Source organism: Pogoniulus pusillus, chromosome 1 (assembly GCF_015220805.1).
Source record: "Pogoniulus pusillus isolate bPogPus1 chromosome 1, bPogPus1.pri, whole genome shotgun sequence".
Classification (NCBI taxonomy): Eukaryota; Metazoa; Chordata; class Aves; order Piciformes; family Lybiidae; genus Pogoniulus; species Pogoniulus pusillus.
Window position 1 is genome coordinate 21,738,711 of NC_087264.1, and position 25,776 is coordinate 21,764,486.

Below are 25,776 nucleotides of genomic sequence, written 5' to 3' on the forward strand. Positions count from 1 at the left end.
AAGCATATTCATTTTCCTTGATGAAAATACCTGATTTTTTTCCCCTTGAATTTCTCTTGCAGTCCTCTGCCCACCATAAAGCTCCTTCTTAGACAGAGATAACTTGGGATTTTTGTTTTTTTCCTCTTATTCTTTAAGTGATACTGAGTTTTGGAAACAGTGCTAACATTTTTATATCCACTGTGATGCCTCCTCCTCTGCCCTGCTGAAGAATGTCCCTTTTATACCAGTAGCCTTTCCTATAAATGGAAAGGTTCTGGGTATGAGCAGATCACAGTGAACAAAAAAAATCCTACTGCTGAGAGCATCCAGTTTACATCATCCATGCTCACTTGTGGTGAGCTCTTTGACCTCATCTCCTAGAAATGAGCAAATGCAAGAATGTGAACGTGTTTGTGGCCAGGGCTTAAATTACTGTCCTCAGCCATTAGAGTTGCTACAGCTCCTGCCTTCAGATTATTCATACACTCTCCTCATTGCCCTGTGTGCCTAGTCACAGAATCACAGAATCATTCAGGGTTGGAATGGGCCACAAGGAGCAGCCAGTTCCAACCCCCCTGCCATGCTCAGGGACACCCTACCCTAGAGCAGGCTGCCCACAGCCTCATCCAGCCTGCCCTTAAACACCTCCAGCCAAGGGGCCTCAACCACCTCCCTGGGAAACCCATTCCAGCCTCTCACCACTCTCATGCTCAACAACTTCCTCCTCATGTCCAGCCTGACTCTCCCCACCTCCAGCTTTGCTCCATTCCTCTTAGTTCTGTCACTCTCTGATGTCCTGAAAAGTCCCTCCACAGATTTTTTGTAGCCCCCTTCAGATCCTGGAAGGCCACAAGAAGGTCACCTGGGAGCCTCCTCTTCTCCAGACTCAACAGCCCCAACTCTTTCAATCTGTGCTCACAGCAGAGCTGCTGCAGCCCTCTGAGCATCCTCCTGGCCCTGCTCTGGACATGCTCCAGCATCTCCACATCCCTTCTGGGGCTCCAGAACTGGATGCAGTACTCCAGGTGGGGTCTCAGCAGAGTGCAGTAGAGGGGGAGAATCATCGCCCTGGCCCTGTCAGTTTCCCCAGCCAGATGCAGTAGTGTGATGTTACTAATCTGGCTTCTGTCTGGGTTTGTCACTTTTTTTCAGAGGGTGATTGTCACAGGAGATGCTCCAGGAGCTCACTAGTGGCCATGCCTGTTTACCCTAAGCACCTATGCTGGGACTTGCCTCCCCACTCGCTCTTTGTAGCCAGTGTTTGGCTTTTTCTTTTACCCTTGGCTGACAGCCCAAATTGGTTACCTTTTGTTTTATCTAGTTTGGAGGAAGATTAAAGGAAGGTTCTTTGATTGTCGGGACTACATTCTTGGCTGCCCGTGGGGAATCATCTCGGGAAGAGACTCTTATAGCCACAGCCAACAGGAGGTGTTGTTGTGATGGTTTGGGTGTTCCCCACTCCCCACTTTGGAAATCACCCAGACTAGACTCAGCTGCCTCTGGAAATTTGAATGAAGCTTATATTTACAGTTTAGCACAATGTACAAGCAGATATTTACAGTATATACAGATATATACAGAAATAGACAAGGTAAAAGGTAATACAGAAACACAACAGCCCTCTCAGAAACCTGAGTCCCCAGGAGGGGCTCCCAACCACCCATCCACCTTCCCCCTACCCCTCTCAACCTTACTCCAGTCCCAAGGAAGAATGGAGGTTGGGCCAGGGGGTTAGGAAGCAAAGTGGATTAGTCAGGGAGACTAGAGAGAGAGATGCAGCTCAGAACACCCCAGCAGGAGAAGTACTTTTTATCTACGTTTTGATTCTTCTTACATCTGTCAGCAAGCCTGTGAGTGAAGTAGACATCACCATTGTTTTCCTTCCACAGCCTGTAACGTAGTTCTTCTCACCAGAACATTCTAGCTAGCTTCAAACTAGCACACGTGTCCACAAGCTAACCTTACCAAGAGGACTTGCTGGGTATTTGTCCGTTTCTCTCCCCTTGGTGGGTGGCCCAGGCTGCTTGGCAGACTGTAGGGCATTTGCACCGTAGTATGGCTTCAAACTAGCACACTCTTCATGCTCTGTCTCTTAGAGAATATTCTTTGCAGCCTCCAGCTCATTGAGGGGGGAAAGCAGAAAGAGCAAATGTTTCCTGATGGGCCAAACTGGCTGGCAGCAGTATTTTCCCCGTGTTTTCCCCTATGTTCCCAGAGGTTTTCATGTCGTCAGGCTGGTAAAAGTCTTGCTGCTCCATTTAAAAATAGATCAGATTTTCCCCATTAGTACCTGGCAACGTGTTCTGTGTGTCTGCTTTTAAATAGCAGAGCATCTCCTTACATCTCCTTTGGGCTAGGTTGGAGCCACCAGGCTTCTTCTGTCGTTCTGACGCTGCCCCTTCAAGTGCAGAGCCTGATCCCAACCCCAGCGCAGTCAGTGGAAACATTCTTTTTGGTAGCCTTCTGATCAGTCATGGAATGGTCTGGGTTGGAAGGGACCCCCAAAAGGTCCAAACCCCTCTGCAGTTTGAACTGACAGAGGGGAGATTTAAGCTGAATATTAGGAAGAAGTTGTTTCCAGTGAGGGTGGTGAGACACTGGCACAGGTTCACAGGATGCCAGGGGTTGGAAGAGACCCAAGGAGATCGTCCAGTCCCACCCCCCTGCCAGAGCAGGACAGTGCTGTCTAACACAGATCACACAGGAACACATCCAGACAGGCCTTGAAAGGCTCCAGAGAAGGAGACTCCACAACCTCTCTGGACAGCCTGTGCCAGTGCTCTGGGACCCTTCCAGGAAAGACGTTCCCCCTTGTGTTGAGGCAGAACCTCAGAAAGCCAAGCAGAGCCTGGGCTGCAGCAGCAGAAGTGTGGCCAGCAGGGCCAGGGAGGTGATTCTCCCCCTCTACTGCACTCTGCTGAGACCCCACCTGGAGTACTGCATCCAGTTCTGGAGCCCCATTACAAGAAAGATGTGGAGATGCTGGAGTGTGTCCAGAGCAGGGCCAGGAGGATGCTCAGAGGGCTGCAGCAGCTCTGCTGTGAGCACAGACTGAAAGAGTTGGGGCTGTGCAGGCTGCAGAAGAGGAGGCTCCCAGGTGACCTTCTTGTGGCCTTCCAGGATCTGAAAGGGGCTACAAAAAATCTGGGGAGGGACTTTTCAGGACATCAGAGAGTGACAGGACTAAGGGGAATGGAGCAAAGCTGGAGGTGGGGCGAGTCAGGCTGGACATGAGGAGGAAGTTGTTGAGCATGAGAGTGGTGAGAGGCTGGAATGGGTTTCCCAGGGAGGTGGTTGAGGCCTCATGGCTGGAGGTGTTTAAGGCCAGGCTGGCTGAGGCTGTGGGCAGCCTGCTCTAGGGTAGGGTGTTGCTGCCCACGTCAGGGGAGTTGGAACTGGCTGCTCCTTGTGGTCCCTTCCAACCCTGACTGATTCTAAGATTCCGTGAGGTCAAGAGAAACCAGCTCAGACCTACTGTGCTACTGGAACTGAAACTGCCTCTGCTAATGACTCAGGTTACATAAAAGATCAAAGGAAAAGGAAACCCAACCAACAAACTTGAACCTTTCCCTTTTAATCCTTGCTATCAGTCCCACATCTGACTTCTGTTAGAGAGTCTCTTGCTTTGATAAACTACACAAACAGTCTCAAGACAAACAAACTAATTCAATTCAAAATAGACAAAAAATATGAGGTTTTGGCTGCATCACCTTAAAGTTAGGTCAAATTCTGCTTAGGTTGCCAGTGTGGATTCTTGGTGGTGATAGGCAGGACAAAGGAGCATAAATCTGGAGCAAAGAAAGTAAACTGGGGGAATTAGAGGAACCCTGAGCTGCCTGCAGTTAGGTGTTATGTGGGATGAGCCAGCACTGCTTCCATCTCTTAATGCCGTTGCTCTCCTAGGGTGTCTGAAGTGCTGGACCACAGCAGTCTGGAGCAAAACTCCTGCTGTAATTATCACTCATAATTGTTTTTAGATCTTCAGCTGCCATTTCTTGCTTTGCTTTAAGATCTCCATCCTGGTCTGAGTAGAGCTTCTAGGAAGACCTGACCTGATCTCCCCTGCTTCTTTGCTCCCCTGCACTACTGAGCCTCAGTTCTTGTGCTTGCTGGGTACTGCCTCTGCAGAGAGCATGTGCTGTGGGCACCTGTTGTGCTTCTTACATCAGACAGCCCTTGTGAAGCTGTTCCTGGTACCTTGGCTCAGATACCTCTTTGCTGTTCTTCACTGTCCCACTTGGGACAGGTCCCTCAAAACACACTGTGGTACTAGGGGACAGAGGGGGATGCTGGGGACAGACTGGCTGGAGAGCAGCCAAGAAGAAAGAGACCTGGAGGTACTGGTAGATAGTAGCTGAAGATGAGGCAGCAGTGTGCCCAGGTGGGCAGGAGAGCCAATGGAATCCTGGCCTTTATCAGGAGCAGTGTGGCCAGTAGGACAAGGGAGGTTATTCTGCCCCTGTACTCAACTCCGGTCAGGCCACACCTTGAGTGCTGTGTCCAGTTCTGGGCTCCTCAATTTAAGAGAGATGTTGAGGTGCTGGAAGGTGTCCAGAGAAGGGCAGCAAGACTGGTGAGGGGCCTGGAGCAGAGCCCTGTGAGGAGAGGCTGAGGGAGCTGGGGGTGTGCAGCCTGCAGAAGAGGAGGTTCAAGGCAGAGCTCATTGCTGTCTGCAGCTACCTGAAGGGAGGTCATAGCCAGGTGGGGTTGGTATCTTCTCCCAGGCACTCAGTGGCAGAAGAAGACACAGTCTCAAGTTGTGCCGGGGAGGTCTAGGCTGGATGTTGTTAGGAAGTTGTTGTCAGAGAGAGTGATTGGCATTGGAATGGGCTGCCCAGGGAGGTGGTGGAGTTGCCGTGCCTGGACGTGTTGAAGAAAGCCTGGCTGGGGCACTTAGTGCCATGGTCTGGTTGCTTGGCTGGGGCTGGATGCAAGGTTGGGCTGGATGAACTTGGAGGTCTCTTCCAACCTGGCTGATTCTATAATTCTCTGATACTAGTCACAGCTGTATCTGCTAGGCCAAGATGAAATCCCATCTCTTGCAGTGCATATGGTGGTAGGATGGTGTCAGAAACTTGTGGTGGCATGCAGGTGCCTTAGGGCCGCTGAGGATGCTCACTAATTGGGCCACTCCTTGGGCTGTGATACACACTGAGAAACAGCTTGCTGCTCAGTGCTGGTGTAGACAATGTCAATCCTGTTTTACCCTAGCTCTTAGATGACACATTCATGCCTCAGCAAGGAATATGTCTTAAGATCCCAGAAAAGACCATCTTCATAATCTCACCACCCACAGTAGCTTTATCACTTTTTGTATCCAATTAGAACCAAGTCAGGATGCAATTTTAACTGTGCCTGCTGCCTTATTCAGTAGCCCTCCCCACGACCACAGCGTACACAGGCACTGGTATGTAGGAATTTATGTTGCTCTTAGCTGGGCTGGGCATTTATAAGTGAACACACAGATGGGTTCACAGCTGTGCAAACATGTGCCACCCACCTAAAAGTTACAGCCTGGGAGGAGAGATGCCTGTGGGCACCTCCCAGTAATTCACTGGGAATCTGTTTGTCCTGACACTGCTTGTCTCTGCATTCTTGAAGGCCTGCTAGTTCAAAGAGGCACTTAGTGAGACACTGGCAAGCTTGTGCCATGGTGCACCTGGTTCGTTCATGAGAATGTACAGCACTCAGCATGGTCACAGTTATCTCTGCTGCCTTCAGAGAGGTAACAACAGTAATAAGTGAGAATTCACAGTATCACAGTATCACCAAGGTTGGAAGAGACCTCACAGATCATCAAGTCCAACCCTTTACCACAGAGCTCAAGGCTAGACCATGGCACCAAGTGCCACATCCAATCCTGCCTTGAACAGCTCCAGGAACGGCGACTCCACCACCTCCCCAGGCAGCCCATTCCAGTGTCCAATGACTCTCTCAGTGAAGAACTTTCTCCTCACCTCGAGCCTAAATCTCCCCTGGCATAGCTTGAGGCTTTGTCCTCTCGTTCTGGTGCTGGCCACCTGAGAGAAGAGAGCAACCTCCCCCTGGCCACAACCACCCCTCAGGTAGCTGTAGACAGCAATAAGGTCACCCCTGAGCCTCCTCTTCTCCAGGCTAACCAATCCCAGCTCCCTCAGCCTCTCCTCGTAGGGCTGTGCTCAAGGCCTCTCACCAGGATTTCTCCTGCTTTGTGTGCAAATGAAAGGAGCACATCTACTTACAGATACATAGAGGAGTGGCTCCACCTTTTCACAGTCTCTCTGTTGGTCTAGTTTGAGCCAGCAGTGTGCCCAGGTGGCAAAGAAGGCCAATGGCATCCTGGCCTGGATCAGGAATGGTGTCACCAGCAGGACCAGGGAAGCCCTGTGCACAGCACTGGTCAGGCCACACCTTGAGTCCTCTGTCCAGTTCTAGGCCCCTCAATTTAAAGGTGCTGAACGTGTCCAGAGAAGGGCAGCAAGGCTGGGGAGGGGCCTGGAGCACAGCCCTGTGAGGAGAGGCTGAGGGAGCTGGGGGTGTGCAGCCTGCAGAAGAGGAGGCTCAGGGCAGAGCTCATTGCTGTCTGCAACTCCCTGAAGGGAGGCTGTAGCCAGGTGGGGTTGGTCTCTTCTCCCAGGTGCTCAGTGGCAGAAGAGGAGGACACAGTCTCAAGTTGTGCCAGGGGAGGTCTAGGCTGGATGTTGTTAGGAAGTTGTTGTCAGAGAGAGTGATTGGCATTGGAATGGGCTGCCCAGGGAGGTGGTGGTTTGCCCATCCCTGGAGGTGTTTAAGAGCAGGCTGTATGAGGCACATAGTGCCATGGGTTAGTTAATGAGAAGGGTTAGGTGACAGGTTGGACTCGGTGATCCTAGAGGTCTTTTCCAGCCTGGTTAATTCTGTGCTTCTGTGTTGCAAGGAAGGAGGTGGGAGGGTGCAAAGTCACTGAGGTGATCCCTGCTCAGGGTTTCTGAGGCTCAGTCCCATATTTTGGCTTTTAGAAGGCATTTACTGCTCTTGTGGATTGGTAGTGGGACTGTTTTCTCACAGTGCCTTTATATAAACACTCAATCTCTTGCCTACATCCAGATCAGATAAATTCCTTTTACCCAACAATAGATGCGGTGTACCCTACTCAGAGCTGACATTTCATTTCCCTCCGGAAGGGCTGATGGATCTCCCATACAGCTCCCACACAGCCTCTTCATTATCTTATGTCTGAGTAATGGCAACATCCTTTTTTTTTCTGACCTTCATGAAGCAATCCAATCACACTCACCCAAACAGCTGCAGTGATCATTTTGTCACCCCTGAGTTATAAATAGCCCCTTCAGCTCATGTATCTTCAGCAGCACACCTTTCCTTCTGCTTGTTAAATAGGAGCTACCTGTCTTTGTTTTCAAGGCTCCATGTTGCCTCTCCCATTATTTATGCCAGGAGATGTCAGCTCTCACCACCTTTTGTGGTCCTGCTCTGGCAGGGGAGTTGGACTCAATGATCTCCTTGGGTCTCTTCCAACCCTTAATATCCTGTGATCCTGTGTGATCCTCTGTCAGCCTCTGAAGCCAACTCCCTGCTTGTTGCATTTTCAAACAAATGCTTTCTTGCTCTTAGAATCATAGACTCAGCCAGGTTTGGAAGGGACCACAAGGGTCATCCAGTTCCAACCCCCCTGCCATGGGCAGGGACACTACCCTAGGTCAGGCTGGCCACAGCTCCATTCAGCCTGGCCTTAAACACCTCCAGGCATGGGGCCTCATCCACCTCCCTGGACAACCCATTCCAGCCTCTCACCACTCTCATGCTGTTTGTGCTGCCTCTCTTGCTTCAGAGTGATCTGCTATAGTCAGTCACAGGTCTGTTGTTTCTACTCCAGTTAGGCTACCAATGCCAACCGCATGGCTAACCGCACTGTGGCAACAGGATCACAGAATCAACCAGGCTGGAAGAGACCTCCAAGCTCATCCAGTCCAACCTAGCATCCAGCCCAACCTAGCACCCAGCCCTAGCCAATCAACCAGGCCATGGCACTAAGTGCCCCAGCCAGGCTTTGCTTCAACACCTCCTCCAGGCACGGCAACTCCACCACCTCCCTGGGCAGCCCATTCCAATGCCAATCACTCTCTCTGACAACAACTTCCTCCTATCATCCAGCCTAGACCTGCCCTGACACAACTTGAGACTCTGTCCCCTTGTCTGTTGCTAGTTGCCTGGCAGAAGAGCCCAACCCCACCTGGCTACAGCCTCCCTTCAGGTAGCTGGAGATAGCAATGAGCTCTGCCCTGAGCCTCCTCAGGATGTAGCTTTCAGGACCAAGATAACAGCACCAAACATTGCAAAGTGTGAGGAAATCAGCCTTGCAGGGGAGGCTGCTATTCTGACAGTTGTGTAGCCTGTAGGATTGTGAATGGCTTGTTGCTTTTTTCAGAGAGAGCCAGTCTTTTTTTGGGATTAACTTTTTCCTTAGTTTACTATGATCTTGGTAAGCAGTGTGACAGGAGGTTGGTTGTGGGTGCACTGAGACCACTGCCAAGCACCCTGACTAATGCTGTCTCGTTCTGAGATGTGCTGTTTCCACACTCATTTCTGAGACTCGTATTCAAAGTGCTTTAAGCACAGATCAGCTTTTCCTTGTAGCTCCTGGCATGGTAAGATCCCAACCTGTCTGTAGGGCCCCTTCTTCTTTGAGCATAGAATCACAGAATAGAATGGTTTAGATTGGAATGGACCTCAGAGCTCAGCCAGTTCCAACTCCCCTGCCATAGGCAGGGGCACCTCTTACTAGAACAGGTCACACAAGGCCTTATCCAACCTGGCTTTGAACACCTCCCTGGGCAACCTGTGCCAGTGTCTCACCACCCTCACTGCAAACAACTTCTTCCTCACATCCAGTTTCAGTCTCCCCTCTGCCAGTTTAAACTCATTCCTTCTCGTCCTGTCATTACCAGACCTTGTCAATAGTTGCTCCCCAGTCCTCCTGCAGGCCCCCTTCATATACTGGAAGGGCACTATAAGGTCTCCTGGAAGCCTTCTCTTCTCCAGGCTGCAGAGCCTCAACTCTCTCAGCCTGTCATACCTGTCAGACCTCCTCATATCTCTCAGCATAGCAGAGCTGCTGCAGCCCTCTGAGCATCTTCATGGCCTCCTCTGGATTGGCACCACCAGTTCCATGTACTCCTTGTGCTGGGGGCTCCAGAACTGCACCCAGGACTGCAGGTGGGGTGTGAGGAGAGCAGAGCCAAGGGGCAGAATTCCCTCCCTTGCCCTGCTGCCCACACTGCTCTTGCTGCAGCCCAGCACAGGGTTGCTGTCTGGGCTGCACTCCCACTGCAGGCTCCTGTTGAGCTTTTCACCACCCCAAACCCCCAGGTCCTTTTCCTCAGGGCTGCTCTCAGCCATTCTCCACCCAGCCTGGAGTTGTGCTTGGGATTGCACCCACCCAGGTGCAGGACCTTACACCTGGCCTTGTTGAATGTCATGAGGTTGGCCTGGGCCCCCCTCTCCAGCCTGTCCAGGTCCCTCTGGCTGGATCCCTGCCCTCTACCAAGTCGACTGTGCCACACAGCTTGGTGTCATCACAGTCATCTTGTCTTGTGGGAAATCCCATATCAAGGGAATCACGGAATCACAGAAACATGCAGGTTGAATAAACCTCTCAGCATCACCAAGTCCAACCCATGATCCTACTCTACAAGCTTTGCCTTAAACCATATCCCCACGGGACTGTTGTTAATATTTGCAGACCTTGTTCAAAAGGTAAATCCTCTGGAGCTGGGTGGGATGGATTTCATACCTAGAAGTGAGCAGCTGTACTCTGAGCACCAATGGTACATTGAGTCAGGAGTAGTGGTGATAGCCAAAAGTCTTATTTTCTTCCCACACATTTTAACTAAGAGTTTTATGTCACCGATGATGGAAGTGAAGCCCAAATATATTTGGGCTTCACTCCCATCATTGGTGACATAACTGAATAGAATAGAATAGTGCCTTCTCCTCTCCAGACTGAACAGCCACAACTCCCTCAGTCTCTTCTCATAGCAGAGCAGCTCCAGCCCTCTGATCATCATAGGCTCAACCAGGTTGGAAGAGACCTCCAAGATCATCCAGTCCAACCTAGCACCCAGCCCTATCCAGTTAACTAGACCATGGCACTAAGTGCCTCATCCAGGCTTTGCTTCAACACCTCCAGGCACAGTGACTCCAGCACCTGCCTGGGCAGCAAAACTTTATTTGAAATGGGTATCCTTTCTAATACTTTGTCCTGTGTTAGACAGCTCTCAGCCTCATGCCAAACAGAGTGTTGGAGCCCCTTTCTCACTAGAAGTGCAGCCACAGGCTCTTCTAGTCAGGACGCTTACTATCTTAGGCAAGCAGATTGTTTCAAGTTGTTTTTTCCTGTCTTCCAGAGCTGTAGGGTGCCTAAAGTTCTGCAGCCTGAAAAGCCTGGAGCAATGCTTCCTGCTAATTTTGCAACATCCATACAGAGCAGTAAATAAATGAAGTTGTTTGAGTTATTAAAGTTATTTACTTAGCTCTGTGTATAGAAATTTTGGGCAGCCCATTCCAATGCCAACCATTCTCTCTGAAGAACTTCCTCCCAATATCAAGCCTAGACCTCCCCTGGCACAACTTGAGACTATGTCCCCTTCTTCTGTTGCTGGGTACCGAGACCAACCCCACCTGGCTACAGCCTCCCTTCAGAGGCAGACAGCAAAGAGGTCTGCCCTGAGCCTCCTCTTCTGCAGGCTGCACACCCCCAGCTCCCTCAGCCTCTCCTCACAGGGCTCTGCTCCAGGCCTCTCCCCAGCCTTGCTGCCCTTCTCTGGACACCTTCCAGTACCTCAACATCTCTTTTGAATTGAGTGGCCCAGACCTGGACACAGCACTCAAGGTGTGGCCTGAGCAGTGCTGAGCACAGGGGCAGAAGAACCTCCCTTGTCCTACTGCCCACACTGCTCCTGAGCCAGCCCAGGATGCCATTGGCTCTCCTGGCCACCTGGGCACACTGCTGCCTCCTCTTCAGCTCCTCTCTCCCAGCAGCACCAGGTCCCTCTCTGCCTGGCTGCTCTCAGCCACTCTGTCCCCAGCCTGTAGTGCTGCTAGGGGTTGTTGTCATCAAAGTCCAGAACCCTGCACTTGGCCTTGTTCAATGTCATGCCTTTGGCCACTGCCCACCCATCCAGCCTGGCCAGGTCCCTCTGCATGTTTCATGGAAACATGAGGAGGAATTTTTTCCCTGTGAGTGTGACAGAACCCTGGAAGAGGCTGCCCAGGGAGACTGTGGAGTCTCCCTCTCGGGAGATATTCAAGAGATGCCCAGATGTGTTCCTGTCTCATCTGGTCTAGGAGCTCCTCCTCTGGCAGAGAGGTTGGCTTGGATGAGCTTTGGAGGTCCCTTCCAGCCCCTGCCATTCTGTGATTCCTTGTGCAGGCTGTTTGTTGGGGTTTTTTTTTTTGCCTTGTGTTTGAATATCTAAGTAGTTCTTGGAAGTTGCTAGCTATTAGTGCTTCCTGGTAACCCTGGACTAAAGAAGGCTTGTGTCTGACCTATCTGAAATGCCCTCTGACTCACTGCTTTAATGTGCAGTACCTTTCAGATGCCAGAAGCAGAATTGTCCTGAAATGGCGCAGCTCTGTATCAACAATGGAGCTAAGGCTCCAGAGGTACAAATGTAGAGAAGAACAAATATTTACTCTGTGTTGAACGGGAAGTGCCCTGGATTGAGATGTCTGCCCTCACTACTTCAGCCTGTTGTTAGCTAATAAAAGGGATTGTTCTGACTCCAAAGCTGTTAGTTCTATGCCAGTGGAAACCTGGCGTGGAAGGGTCTCTGGTTTTGGGGTTTTTTTTTTTGTGTCCTGTCTTCCAGGAGAGGAGAATGAGAAATTATTTAAGACACTGAGAACAATTGCACTGAGTTAAACCCAAAACTCCTACACTGAATTTCCTTGTGCTTCTGACAAGTGATGTGCTGATTCATTGCAAGCCTTCCAGAGGACTGATGGATTGATTGGCAGGAGGGATTGTACTTTTTCCTAGGCAAAGGTTCCTAGCTCTTCTGGACAAGGAGAGGGGTTGGCAGTGAACTGGATCCCAGTGGGATGCAGCCTGGCTTGCACAGTTACAATTAGGGCTGTTCTCCTGTGCTGTAGAGATGGGGTTTGGAAAGTGACTCAGCAGCGGTACTGGACTGAGCTCTAAGTGGCAGAGGCTGTGCCCTGGAGTTGGGAAATGCAAGTAAACTTACAATTTTCCTTTTCACTCTGGGCCGCTTCTTACGCAGCTACCAAATGGTTCTGTAGGTGGATGCTGGTAGCACATGATGCAGTGTAAGGCTGGAGTACTTCAGAAGCAGCATGGGCTGTGTTTTGTCTTTCAGCCCTGCTCGAACTCGGCAGCTGGCATTGATCTGGAACAGGACATTGCTACTGATACGAACGGTGCTAAACTGCTTTTGTGGAGGTGTCAGTAATGTTTCCTTCTGAATAGCCATTTAATTCCTTCAGCCTTTTAAAGAGAATTGGCCAAATTGCTTGGAAAGCTAAGCTCGTTCTTTATTGTGCAGTGTTGGTCTCACTGACCACCATACCTGTGATTATTTTTTTCCAGAGGTCAGCTACTGATGGTTTAACTCTCCAACACAAATCAAGCTCTTTGAGTGCCCCCTGACTTCTGGAGGAATGGGCTCAGAGTAGATGCTGAAAGGGTTTATCAGATGCTTTTCCAAGATGTTATATGGCTTTAAATGCAAAGCAGTCTGCAGCAGAGGTATTTCAGGCTGCAAGATGAAATTGGGATGGGGAGGGGTATGCCAAGTGGTGGCCGATCTCATCATCCAAGTTCAAACAAAACGTCTCCCTGGACATCCAATGAGGTTTGTGTAGAAGATCTCCATTACCTAGAGTTCCTCTGTGTGGAGAGGACAGCTATTTGTGCCTCTGTTGAGGCACCCTAGCAGATGTGCAAGGACACCAAGGAATAAGCCAAGAGGTGTAGTGTGCAGAGGTGAGGGCCGTAGAGCTGCCTTTCCTCTGAACACCGCTAACGTATGTGTGCATGAAACTTTGGTTACTTGCAGCCTGTTGGCACAGAAACCATCCAGTGAGCCAGGAGACTTCCCTGATCACAACTGTACCTTTCAGGGTCCAGCTCTCTTCATTAGGGCTGCTGGTGTGATCTGTCTTGCCCAGCCTTGGCCAAGATGTTGACAGAACCGGGGATTACTTTGTAATTGCCCCCTGATTAACTGAGCACTCTCCTTGTCAGCTTATACCTCAGTCTTGCACAGGAAAAGAAGCTGCAGCAAGTCTGTCTTCTCAGTCTCTGTGTGGAGAGGTGACAAGCAGCTACCCAAGAGGTCTCAATTGTTTTTCCAGTGCTTTAAGGTTTAAAAGGAGGATTTAGACAAGGGAATGCCACAGAAACTGTCAGGGAGCAAGAGCACCCTGAAGAGGAAGATCACATGAGACCCTGGGGTTTAATACTGGTAATAAATTAGTGCTAAGTGCAGGGAAACTTGGACTGCATGGTTTAGATTTTTTTCATGGCTTGCCCAGGCTTTCAGTCCAAAACTTCCAATTAATAAGCTAATGATGGCTTAGTCTGTCTATTCAAGAGCAAGAGAGAGGAATTTGTGGTGACTGCAGGTTAGCATCCTCTTTACTTGATACAGTATGTTCAGTTCCCAGACTACTGAGGTGGAAGGATCCCTGTTTTGGGGCAGCTGGAGCTGTTTTATTTGTAACTCTGTTGCTTAAAGCTGTTGTGTGCAGCAGTTTTCTTGCCTGTTCTTAGTAAACCATTAGTCATTGTTAGCTGAGTGCCTCAGTTGTTGCTCCGGATAATGTCATTGGAATGAAATTCCTTGCAGCATGGAATGGGCAGTAGAATTTGTGGCAAGAGTTAGCAGATCTGTCTTGGCAATCCTGGCATGTCTGGCGTTGCAGCAAGCTGGCAGCATGGGGAGTTTGCTGTCAGGCCAGGCAGGGAATTTGGCAGCCTGGTTGTGCGGTCAGAAGCACAGGTGCACTGCCCTGAACATGCCACTAGCAGAGGAGCAGCACTTGCAGCTGGATAAATTGATTTTGTTTTCCAGCTGTGCATGGTGTGATGCATTGTTTGAATATCCTGCTTGCTTTTCTGGTGGATGGAAGGGAGTCTTCCTGTCATTCCCCCTACAGCACTAGAAGAAGGTGTGGGCTAGCACCCAAAGCTTCCAGCCTGTTCATGACCTCGCTTCACGTAGCACATGTGCAGACAGCGTAAAGCTGTGCTGTGAAGCTGAGAGTTGTGTACTAGCAGCTACATCCCCATCCTAAGACAAACCATACCTTTGTGGATGCATCTAAGTAGCAGAACTGTGTTGGAATAATTGCTTAAAATTCCTCTCCCAGCATAAACACAAGGAAGGAGGGTGCCTTGATGGCTGTGAACACTGCTTCCCTTCGAGCCTGGTGGTAATGTTCTTGGCAAGGCTGTGCTCCAGTGAATCCTTCCTTTGGTTGCCTTAGATCTTTCTCCTGTCGGAGAGGAGGTGAGTGGCACTGCTCTGGCTTAGTGACAGCTGCTCTGGGGCTGTTACACAAATATGGCAGTCTCTTGGCTGTATCAGAAGGTTTACACTCACCCATGAGAAGCAGAGCTGCATGCAAGAGTGATTTAGCAGGGAGAGAATGAAGGAACATCTGGAAAGGTCAGATAAAGCTGAGGTGTCACTACTACAGCCACAAAGAGATAAAACTGCCCCTTTCTTTTTTTAATGCTTGCCATTTATGTAGCTGTGGCAGCTTTGACATTTACATGGCTAAAATGGCTCAGCAGCTGCAGTGCCTTATGGCTGTTTTCTTGCAGCAGAGAGCTCTCCAGATCTGCTCAGTGCTGTCGATTTCTGAGCAGAAGTATTCTTGACAAAATGCTGACTTACTGTCCTGCTTCCCCAGTTTTCAAAGGCAGGCTGCCAGAGCCACTTGGGTACCAGAAGGGTACTGAAATTGGAAAGGGCAATGTGAAGGGAAGAGTTCACTGTCTTTAAGGAACTAAAGCAAGAGCTTGGGAAGTGCAGGGTGCCAGAGTGTGTGTGTGTGTTGTATGCACATGTAATAGTGGGAGAGCCAAAGGTCAGGTGTGCAGCTGGGAGGATGGTGTCTCATTAGAGCTTTGGCTGCAGGACCTTTAGCAATCACCTGGCTATTTGTTTTAGTTGCTGCATCCCTGGGCAAGGATTAACACAATTAGCTCTGAAGAAGCAGGGACAGTTGTCATATCAGTGCTTAAAAAAAAGTGTTCCAAGATGTCCCTCTCTAAGAAGGAGCTTTATGGTGAGCAGAGGACTGCAAGAGAGATTCAAGGGGGAAAATTAGGTATTTTCATCAAGGAAAATGAATATGCTTCCAAGTTGATTGAATCAGTCAGGGTTGGAAGGGACCACAAGGATCAGCCAGTTCCAACTCACATGCCATGGGCAGGGACACATCACACTAGATCAGGCTGGCTACAGCCTCATCCAGCCTGCCCTTAAACACGTTTAGGGATGGGGCTTCAACCACCTCCCTGGGCAACCCATGCCAGGCTCTCACCACCCTCATGCTGAAGAACTTCCTAACATCCAATCTGAATCTACCCATTTCCAGCTTTGCTCCATTCCCCTCAGTCCTATCACTCCCTGACAGCCTAAAAAGTCCCTCCCCAGCTTTCTTGTAGCTCACTTCAGATCCTGGAAGGCCACAAGAAGGTCACCTGGGGGCCTTCTCCTCTCCAGACTGCACAGCCCCAACTCTTTCAGTCTCTCCTCATAACAGAGGTGCTCACCGTCCCTGGAGGTGTTGAAGCAAAGCCTGGATGAGGCACTTAGTGCCATGTTCTGGTTGACTGGATGATCTTGGAGGTCTCTTCCAACCTGGTTGATTCTATGTTTCTATGTGCAGGTAGGCTTGTAGAGGTTACCCTAACAGTAATCCTGCCTGATATGCTGTGGCAGCAGAACAGTTAATCTTGTTTGCTTACTTTTAGTGACTTTTGTTACTGTGCTTGTTATCTGACATGCCATATTGTGGTAGAATGTGAAGGCCTTATTGTTTGTGCAGCACCCAGCACACAAATAGCCAGAGCTAACCTCAGTGTCTGGGATCTTGCTGATGAAGTTGGGGTATAGAAAATGAAAACTACAAATGGGCTGGGTTGCCTGGAGAGGTGGTTGGGGACCACGTCCTTGGAGATGGGAGGCTCGACAGGGCTCTGGGCAAACTGACCTAGTTGAGGATGCCCCTGCTTACTGTAAAAGGGGTTAGACTAGATGACATTTGGAGGTTCCTTCCAACCCAGACTATTCTATGAATCTAGTAAGGAACATGGAGAGCAATAATAGAATCATAGAATGCTTTAGGTTGGAAGGGAGCTCAAGGCTCATCTAGTTGCAGCCCCCTGCCATAGGCAGGGACACCTCCCACTAGAACAGGTTGCTCAGGGACTCATCCAACCTGGTCCTGAACACCTCCAGGGAGGTTGTGGAGCTCCACAACCTCCCTGGGCAACCTGTGCCAGTGTCTCACCACCCTCACTGCAGAGAACTTCTTCCTAACCTCCAGTTTGAATCTCCCCTCTGCCACTTGAAACCCATTCCCCCTTGTCCTGTCATCACAAGACCTTGTCAATAGTCTCTCCCCAGCTCTCCTGTAGCCCTTGTCAAATACTGACAGGCCCCTCCAAGGCCTCCTGGAAGCCTTCTCTTCTGCAGTCTGAGATGAGCAGTGATGAGTAAGTGGTGCATGTGATGCAAATGCATTTGTGTGCCCTCGCCGGGCAGCCTCCTCTGTGAAGACTGAACAAAAGGCAGACCTGCAGGAGTGTCCTAGCAATCCAAAATGAAGTTAGGAGTAGAAGATATGGAAAGATCCAAGGGCCAAGAAACATGTCTCTGTTTTCCCCTCTTGTGCATTTACCATGGAAAATTGATGGTGTGACATTTGTGTGGAGCACACGCAGCTGATGGGGTGGGTTTGTGCTGTGATTTAAGAGTAAGTAATTTTCCAGCCCTCCTAAATTTCCATAAGCCTCAAGATTAACAGAGTGTTTGTTTCCTTCTCTTTGAGACAGGGTTATGTGGGAGAACAATCTCCAGGTCGTGTGCATCTGCAGGCAGCAGGGAAGCACATCTGCTGCTTCAGAGCAGGGTTTGAACTCAACTGAGGAAGCAGTGCTTCCCACCTGGCAAGGCATTTGCTTCTGCCCTCTGAACTGCTGTGTGCCTCACCTCACCCCAGCAAACACAGGTGTTGTGGAGCGCGGTGGAGGGGTTTGTCTAGCTGCTTCCAGGGCTCAGCCTGTGCCAGAAGGATGAGGCTGGCTGCTCTCAACATCCTTTCCACTTTGGAAGGCTTGTTTGCTGGTGACAGGCAGCGCAGCAGCAGGGCTTAGTGGCTGCCCTGAGCCAGCTGCCACCGCTGGCTGTGACTCAGGGTGTGGGGAGGAGCGGCTGCGTTGCCCAGAAGGTGGATGGGGCAAGCGGGTTGGTTTCCAGAGGTTTCCTAGAATAACAAAAAGGATCCTGTGCAGATGCAGGAAGCCAAGTCAGTAAAAATGGCTCCAAACAGGGTTGCCAGGATTGCATGACGCAGCAGACAGTAGAAATTTCAGCTCTCCCTTTTCTTCTGGGCTCCCAACACTTCTGCCACACTTCTCCAGCCTTCTCTTGCCTGCCTATCAAATCTCCTTCTAACTTACTACTGGGAAGCAAGAAGGTATTTTAGTCTTGTGTAGTATATGCAGCAACATAAAGCTGTTTTCTGACGATTATGTTTTGATGGATGTTGCTCTGGGTTGGCCTGTGAAGAATATACTTTGTGAATCCCCTGGCAATCATTAATAGCATTCCTAATCCAGCTGTCATGTAAAATGGTCTGATGCATCCACACGGAGCTGCTGGTTGCTGCTGTTCCCATACACCCTTCTGCTGCTTCTGCTATTATGCTTATTGGAGTTCATGTAAGACCTGAGGGGTACCTTGAGGAAATAGCTGCGTAGTGCGATGCAGCTGCAGGCTGTGCAGCCATTCAGGGAGACCTGGACAGACTGAGCTGGACACAGAGGAACCAAAGGAGGTTCAGCAAGGACAAGGGCAGAGTCCTGCACCTGGGGAGGAATAATAAACTGCACCAGGACAGGCTGGGAGGTGATCTGCTGGAGAGCAGCCCTGTGGAGAGGGACCTGGGGGTGCTGGTGGCTAACAAGTTACCCATGGCACAGCAATGTGCCCTTGTGGCCAAGAAGGCCAAGGGGATCCTGGGCTGTATTAGGAAGAGTGTGTCCAGCAGATCAAGGGAGGTTCTCCTCCCCCTCTGCTCTGGTGAGACCTCATCTTGAATACTGCCTTCAGTTTTGGGCTTCTCAGTTGAAGAGGGACAGGGATCTGCTGGAGAGGGTCCAGCAGAGGGCTAAGATGATGATGAGGGGACTGGAGCACTGCCTGATGAGAAGCTCAGGGACCTGGGGCTGCTTAGTCTGCAGAAGAGAAGACTGAGAGGGGATTTAATCAATGTCTATAACTATCTGAGGGCTGGGGATCAGGAGGGAGGGGACAGGCTCTGCTCACTGCTCCCTGGGATAGGACAAGCAGCAATGGATGGAAGCTGCAGCACAGAGGTTCCAGCTCAACACCATGAGGAACTTCTTTCCTGTAAGGGTCCCAGAGCACTGGCACAGGCTCCCCAGAGAGGTTGTGGAGTCTCCTTCTCTGGAGCCTTTTTGGATGTGTTCCTGTGTGCCCTGGGATAGATTGTATGGTCCTGCTGTGGCAGGGGGGTTGGACTGGATGATCTCTTTTGGTCCCTTCCAACCCCTGACATCCTGTGAGCCTGTGTCTAGTGGGAGCTGCCTATACACTCTTTATTAACCCTTCATTGTCTGTGTCATTGAGGACTGGTATGTCAGCTCTGCCACTGATGGGCAGTCGTCTGCCTTCAGGGTGTCAGAGACCATGATGTGATGGAGATGTCTCCAGCAGAGAAGATGGAGTGCTGGCCTTGGGACTCAGTTTTCCACCCAGCACTATGCTAGGTGACTCTTGCAGCAAATAATCTCATTGCTGTGGTTCTCCTGCCAGGCTTTAGAGTAACCCATGACTTGTAAGATTCATAGTTTACTTTAAATTTCATCCATGTCTCTTAGAAACTCTGACCTGGTCACCTGATCAGTCTTCAGCATTTGGAAACAGATGCCCAGTTTAGCCATACTGGGATTATCCCTGATTTAAAGCAGAGCTTTCTTATCTGCTTTGGGCTGGTGGAAAAGAAAGATGAAAGGGCAGTAGGGAACTCATACAAGAAATAAAAGCATGGTCTGGTGGCCTGGGAGTTCCACCCCAGGCTTCCTCCTCATGTCAGCACGTTTTATAATGTAACGCTGGGCAAGTCACTAGCTCAAGGATCCTGATTTGACTGCTTACCAAAGATGAGGAGGATGCTGATGAGGTGCTTGAGTGTGCTTGAACGTGCCCAGAGAAGGGCAGCAAGGCCGGGGAGGGGCCTGGAGCACAGCCCTGTGAGGAGAGGCAGAGGGAGCTGGGGGTGTGCAGCCTGCAGAAGAGGAGGCTCACAGCAGGCCTCATTGCTGTCTGCAGCTCCCTGAAGGGAGGCTGTAGCCAGGTGGGGTTGGGCTCTTCTGCCAGGCACCCAGCAGCAGAACGAGGGGACACAGTCTCAGGTTATCACACAGTGAAGATACAGTCTCAAGTTGTGGCAGAGCAGGTCTAGGCTGGATGTTAGGAGGAAGTTGTTGTCAGAGAGAGTGATTGGCATTGGAATGGGCTGCCCAAGGAGGTGGTGGAGTCGCTGTCCCTGGAGCTGTTCAGGCAAAGCCTGGATGAGGCCAGAAGGCCTTTCCAAAAGAGTCTTGCTCGACTTGAGAGCCACTGACTGTACTGTAGGTTGGACCTCAGTTCCTCCTGCGCTTCCAGTGGGTATTGCTGCAGCCGTGTGTGTAGTATCACTAATTACAGAGTGGCTCTAATTTCCATTGTTGAGGTGGCTGCAGTGATCCATTCTTCAGGCAGTGGCCGATTAGGACTGTGGAAGACACTTAGTGTTGCTAAGTAATGCTTGCTTTTATCATTTCTAGGAGCTGCACTTCTGCTGAGCTGGGTGATAGCATCGTTATTCAGAAAGCATTTACTGCTTCACTTGGCAGGGAGGAAGGTGGCCTCATGGTTTGATGGGTTCCAGGTTATCACAGGTTTCCTAAGGACACTGCAAAGACCAAGATCCATCCCAGGGGATGAACTGGTTGCTCCTGGATATCCTAATTCATACAATCATAGAGTCAACCAGGTTGGAAGAGACCTCCAAGCTCAGCCAGTCCAACCTAGCGCCCAGCATAACCAATTCAATGCCATAATGCTGCAAACACTTTAAAAGTAAGCAGCAAGGTTAATTTGTTCTCTTTTCTCCCTATCCTTCCAAGTCTCCAGAGAGATCTTTATCTGGTAGCTAGGTAACTATGTAGGAGGAATACTGTGGCCAGCAGGACCAGGGAGGTTATTCTTCCCCTGTGCTCAGTGTTTATTAGGCCACACCTTGAGTTCTGTGTCCAGATCTGGACCCCTCAGTTTAAGAAGGATGTTGAGGTACTGAAACGTGTCCAGAGAAGGGCACCAAGGCTGGTGGGGGGCTGGAGCAGAGCCCTGTGAGGAGAAACTCAGGAAGCTGGGGATGCTCAGCCTGGAGGAGGCTCAGGGCAGAGCTCATTGCTGTCTACAGCTACCTGAAGGGAGGCTGTAGCCAGGTGGGGTTGGGCTCTTCTGCCAGGCACCAAGCATCAGAACAAGAGGACAGAGTCTCAAGTTGTGCCAGGGCAGGTTCAGGCTGGATATTGGGAGGAAGTTGTTGTCAGAGAGAGTGATTGGCATTGGAATGGGCTACCCAGGGGCACAGGGGTTTAATGCAGTGTGGTGGTGATAATGTCTTGCTTTCTGCCTCATAGAATGGTTTAGGTTGGAATGGACCTCAAAGATCATCTAGTTTGAACCCTCCACCATAGGCAGGGACACCTCCCACTAGAACAGGGAGATGGTGAAGTCACCATCCATGGAGGTGTTCAAGCAAAGCCTCTATGGGGCACTCAGTGTCATGGTCTGGTTGATTGGCTAGGGCTGGGTGCTAGGTTGGACTGGATGAGCTTGGACGTCTCTTCCACAGTATCACAGTATCACCAAGTTTGGAAGAGACCTCACAGATCATCAAGTCCAACCCTTTACCACAATTCTCAAGGCTAGACCATGGCACCAAGTGCCACGTCCAATCTTGCCTTGAACAGCTCCAGGGACGGTGACTCCACCACCCCCCCGGGCAGCCCATTCCAGTAGCCAATCACTCTCTCAGTGAAGAACTTTCTCCTCACCTCAAGCCTAAATTTAACCTGCTTGATTCTATGATGCTTGAGATCCCTTCCAACCCTGACTGATTCTGTGATTCTATGAGCTTTGGAGGTCCCTTCCAGCCCCTGACACTGTGATTCTGTGAAGATTACTGACTGCTTTTTTTCTTTCTTTCTTTCTTGTGTTTCAGACATTTACAGCATGGTGTAACTCTCACCTTCGCAAGGCTGGGACACAGATTGAGAACATAGAGGAAGATTTCAGGGATGGTCTTAAGCTCATGTTACTTCTGGAAGTCATTTCAGGTGAGAGAGGTTCTGTGTGGTTCTCTCAGGTGTCCTGAAGGTCTCTGTCCTGAAAAACACCCTCCGCTTTTCTTGCAGAATAGCTACGGCAAGGGCTGTAGTGCTGCAGATTTTCCAGGACTATAAGAACATCTGCTTTCAGACTTACAAAATACCAAAACCAAACACCCACCAGCATTGCCCAGACAGCCAACAGTGTGCCCAGACGGCCAGCAGTGTGCCCAGACAACCAACCCTGTGCTGGGCTGCAGCAAGAGCAGTGTGTGCAGCAGGGCAAGGGAGGGGATTCTGCCCTTTGGCTCTGCTCTCCTCACACCCCACCTGCAGTCCTGGGTGCAGTTCTGGAGCTCCCAAAAGAAAAAGGACATGGAAATGTTAGAACCAGTCCAGAGGAGGCCACCAAGATGCTCAGAGGGCTGCAGCAGCTCTGCTCTGAGGACAGGCTACAAGAACTGGGGCTCTTCAGCCTGGAGAAGAGAAGGCTTCCAGGAGACCTTGGAGTGACCTTCCAGTATCTGAAGGAGGTACAGGAAGGCTGGGGAGGGACTATTGACAAGGTCTTGTAATGGCAGGAGGAGGAGGAAAGGGTTTAAAGTGGCAGAGGGGAGATTCAAACTAGGTGTTAGGGAAGGCTTCTTTGGAGTGAGGGTGGTGAGACACTGGCACAGGTTGCCCAGGGAGGTTGTGGAGCACAAAAGCACAGAATGTGATCTTTGATCACATTGGGTGCTTCTGCGCGCCACAACCTCCCTGGAGGTGTTTGGGGTCAGGTTGGAATAGTCCTTTAGTGACCTGTCCTAGAGAGAGGTGTCCCTGCCTATGGCAGGTGGTTGGAACTGGCTAAGATCACATTCTGTGCTTCTGTGCTCCACAACCTCCCTGGGCAACCTGTGCCAGTGTCTCACCACCCTTACTGCAAACAACTTCTTCCCAACATCCACTTTCAATCTCCCCTCTGCCAGTTTAAACCCATTCCTCCTCGTCCTGTCGTTACAAGACCTTGTCAATAGTCTCTTTCCAGCCTTCCTGTAGGTTCCAGTCAGATACTGCAAGGCCACTCCAAGGTCTCCTGGAAGCCTTCTCTTCTGCAGGCTGCAGAGCCCCAACTCTCTCAGCCTGTCCTCGTAGGAGAGGTGCTCCTGCCCTCTGAACATCTTGGTGGCCTCCTCTGGACTCACTCCAACACTTCCATGTCCTGCTTGTGCTGGGGGCTCCAGAACTGCACCCAGGACTGCAGGTGGGGTATGAGGAGAGCAGAGCCACGGGGCAGAATCCCCTCCCTTGCCCTGCTGCCCACACTGCTCTTGCTGCAGCCCAGCACAGGGTTGCTGTCTGGGCTGCACTCCCACTGCAGGCTCCTGTTGAGCTTTTCAGCACCCCAGACCCCCAGGTCCTTTTCCTCAGGGCTGCTCTCAGCCATTTCCCACCCAGCCTGGAGTTGTGCTTGGGATTGCATCCACCCAGGTGCAGGACCATGAAGTGATGATGCACATAGCTGAAAGCTGAACATATTTCTATCAGGCTTCTCCTTTCTCAGTCTACACTATTAATAATGTATGGCTTGGAAGCAAGTGATGCTTTTATCCAGTTGTAATAAAGTCCAAGTCTGAAGGAAATAGCCATTGGGTTTGGGGGCTTTTTCAGTTCCACTCAGAATGATTCTGAAACAATTATCCTACTGTGGTATTTGAGAGAGGAAGAGCCCAGGTGTGCCAGCACTATCAATTGCTAGAGGATCTCATTGCTGTCAGAGGGAAGAATCCTGCTCTCCCCAGCCCCAGGGCAGAGCAGTTCAGAGAGTCTCCCATGTGTTGGCAGTGTACAAGCGGGCACAAGGTGAGTTGGCTCAGCTTGCTCTGCCAGCTGAAACAGAATCCCTTCTCTTTTTAATCCCCCACCCTTCTGCAAGGCTAACTTACAGTCACATGAACTGAAGAAAATGTTTTGGGGTGTGCTTTTTCTTTGTTTGTAGCTGGCTCAAGCCATTTGTTGGCACTGGGCAGCATAAGTTCCCCTCAAGTCCATTGTGATACTACATGTAAAAATGTCATTGTGAAGCTGTCACCAAGAATGTGCCCACTTATATTTAGCACCACAAGCATTATTCAAATGGAAGAAGAAAGTAATGTGCCAGGACATGTACTTGAGGCTCCATTAAACTAAAAGAGATTTGTTTGGGTTTTTTTTTTAATCCTAGGATGGAGGCAGTGCCACAAATACATCTTTTTATTCAGCTTGTCAGGCATCAGTGCTTTGTTTGGAGAGTGAGTCTGGTATTATTCTTAAGCTCGAGAGCTAATCACAGAACAATCATGGAATCAGCTGTGAGGGCAAGGAGTCTCCTGCTGGACTCACCCATATGATCCTGCCATGCTTCCCACTGATCACCTGCAATGAGGACAAGTCTTTGGATGGCTCATAGTCATAGAATAGAATCATAGAATCAAGCAGATTGGAAAAGACCTCCAAGCTCAGCCAGCCCAACCTAGCACCCAGCCCTAGACAATCAACCAGACCATGGCACTAAGTGCCCCAGCCAGGCTTGGCTTCAACACCTCCAGGCACGGTGACTCCACCACCTCCCTGGGCAGCCCATTCCAATGCCAATCACTCTCTCTGACAACAACTTCCTCCTAACATCCAGCCTAGACCTGCCCTGGCACAGCTTGAGACTGTGTCCCCTTGTTCTGTTGCTGCTTGTCTGGGAGAAGAGCCCAACCCCACCTGGCTACAGCCTCCCTTCAGGGAGTTGTAGACAGCAATGAGCTCTGCCCTGAGCCTCCTCTTCTGCAGGCTGCACATCACCAGCTCCCTTAGTCTGTCCTCTCCACTAATCACTAAAACACTTTTAAAGGACTTTAATTTCCAGACTGTTTTTTTTCTTTATAGGGTGTGATTACAGAGATAAATAATTTTTATCCCTTTTAGCTTTTCCTCACTCCTTTGTTAGGAAACAAACCACTCAGTACGAAAAAGAATTCATTAAAAAGTGCTTTTCTGGTTCACCCTAAGCCTCAAATAAAAGATGCAAATCACCTTGCAGTGACTTCAATGTTTCAGGTTTAAGACCTAGCAGGAAACTTTTGGACTTCAATAGCTCAGGTGACCAGTTACTTGCCTGGATTTGCCCATTTGATCTCTTTTTAATTATATCATAACCTTTTTGTTTGCTTGGTTCTCAAATTGCAAAACATGTTTGCATTTTCTATTTTGTATTCTGAAGTGCTGGAGCATGTCCAGAGCAGGGCCAGGAGGATGCTCAGAGGGCTGCAGCAGCTCTGCTGTGAGCACAGACTGAAAGAGTTGGGACTGTACAGGCTGCAGAAGAGGAGGCTCCCAGGTGACCTTCTTGTGGCCTTGCAGGATCTGAAGGGGGCTACAAAAAAGTTGGGAGGGACTTTTTAGGCTGTGAGGGAGTGACAAGACTGGAGGGAATGGAGCAAAGCTAGAAATGGGTAGGATCAGACTGGATGTTAGGAAGAAGTTGTTCATCATGAGAGTGGTGAGAGCCTGGACTGGGTTGCCCAAGGAGGTGGTGGAAGCCTCATCCCTGGAGGTGTTTAAGGCCAGGCTGGCTGAGGCTGTGGGCAGCCTGCTCTAGGGTAGGGTGTCCCTGCCCCTGGCAGGGGGGTTGGAACTGGGTGATCCTTGTGGTCCCTTCCACCCTGACTGATTCTATGATTCTAAATGTAGTTTGAGGCAGGCTGTCCAGAAGGCCATGACTGCTCTTCATGCAACTCTTTCAAATAAAGAAGACCAAGAAATTGCATTTCAGAGTCTTCCAGCCTTATTTCCAGTCAGGAGCTATTGTTTGCCTTAAGACTCATTTCTGCCAGAGGTTTACCTGCTCTCACCTCAGAGCTAGGCTGATTGTCTTTTTCTCCCTCAGTATAAACATTTTAAGTGTATACCACTGCAGAATAAGAGACCATTGCATGGAGTTAGCAGTACACCAGATGTGAAATGAGAAGGAGTTGAGGTGAGAGTCCTCATGGTTATAAAGCCACTTGCCAAAGAAATGGTTTTATTTCCTGATGTCGGCATTTACAGCTGTTTGGTGAAGAGATTAGAGAGAGGGAAGGCAAAAGAGGCAAGATAAAAGATCACTGTTGTATTTGATTAGAAGGAGTTCCAAGAAGGAGAGATTT

The 25,776-nt window shown here is 50.1% G+C and overlaps 1 protein-coding gene across 5 annotated transcripts in view; it reads left to right on the forward strand.

Annotated features, from left to right (window-relative positions):
* The window catches only part of ACTN1 (actinin alpha 1), a 123,195-nt gene that overhangs the window by 38,994 nt on the left and 58,425 nt on the right, over nt 1-25,776 (forward strand). For all 5 annotated transcript variants that reach the window (XM_064143690.1, XM_064143644.1, XM_064143673.1 and 2 more), the window contains exon 4: nt 21,514-21,628. In XM_064143690.1, the coding sequence (XP_063999760.1) occupies nt 21,514-21,628 (115 nt within the window). The remainder of the gene's footprint in view (nt 1-21,513; nt 21,629-25,776) is intronic.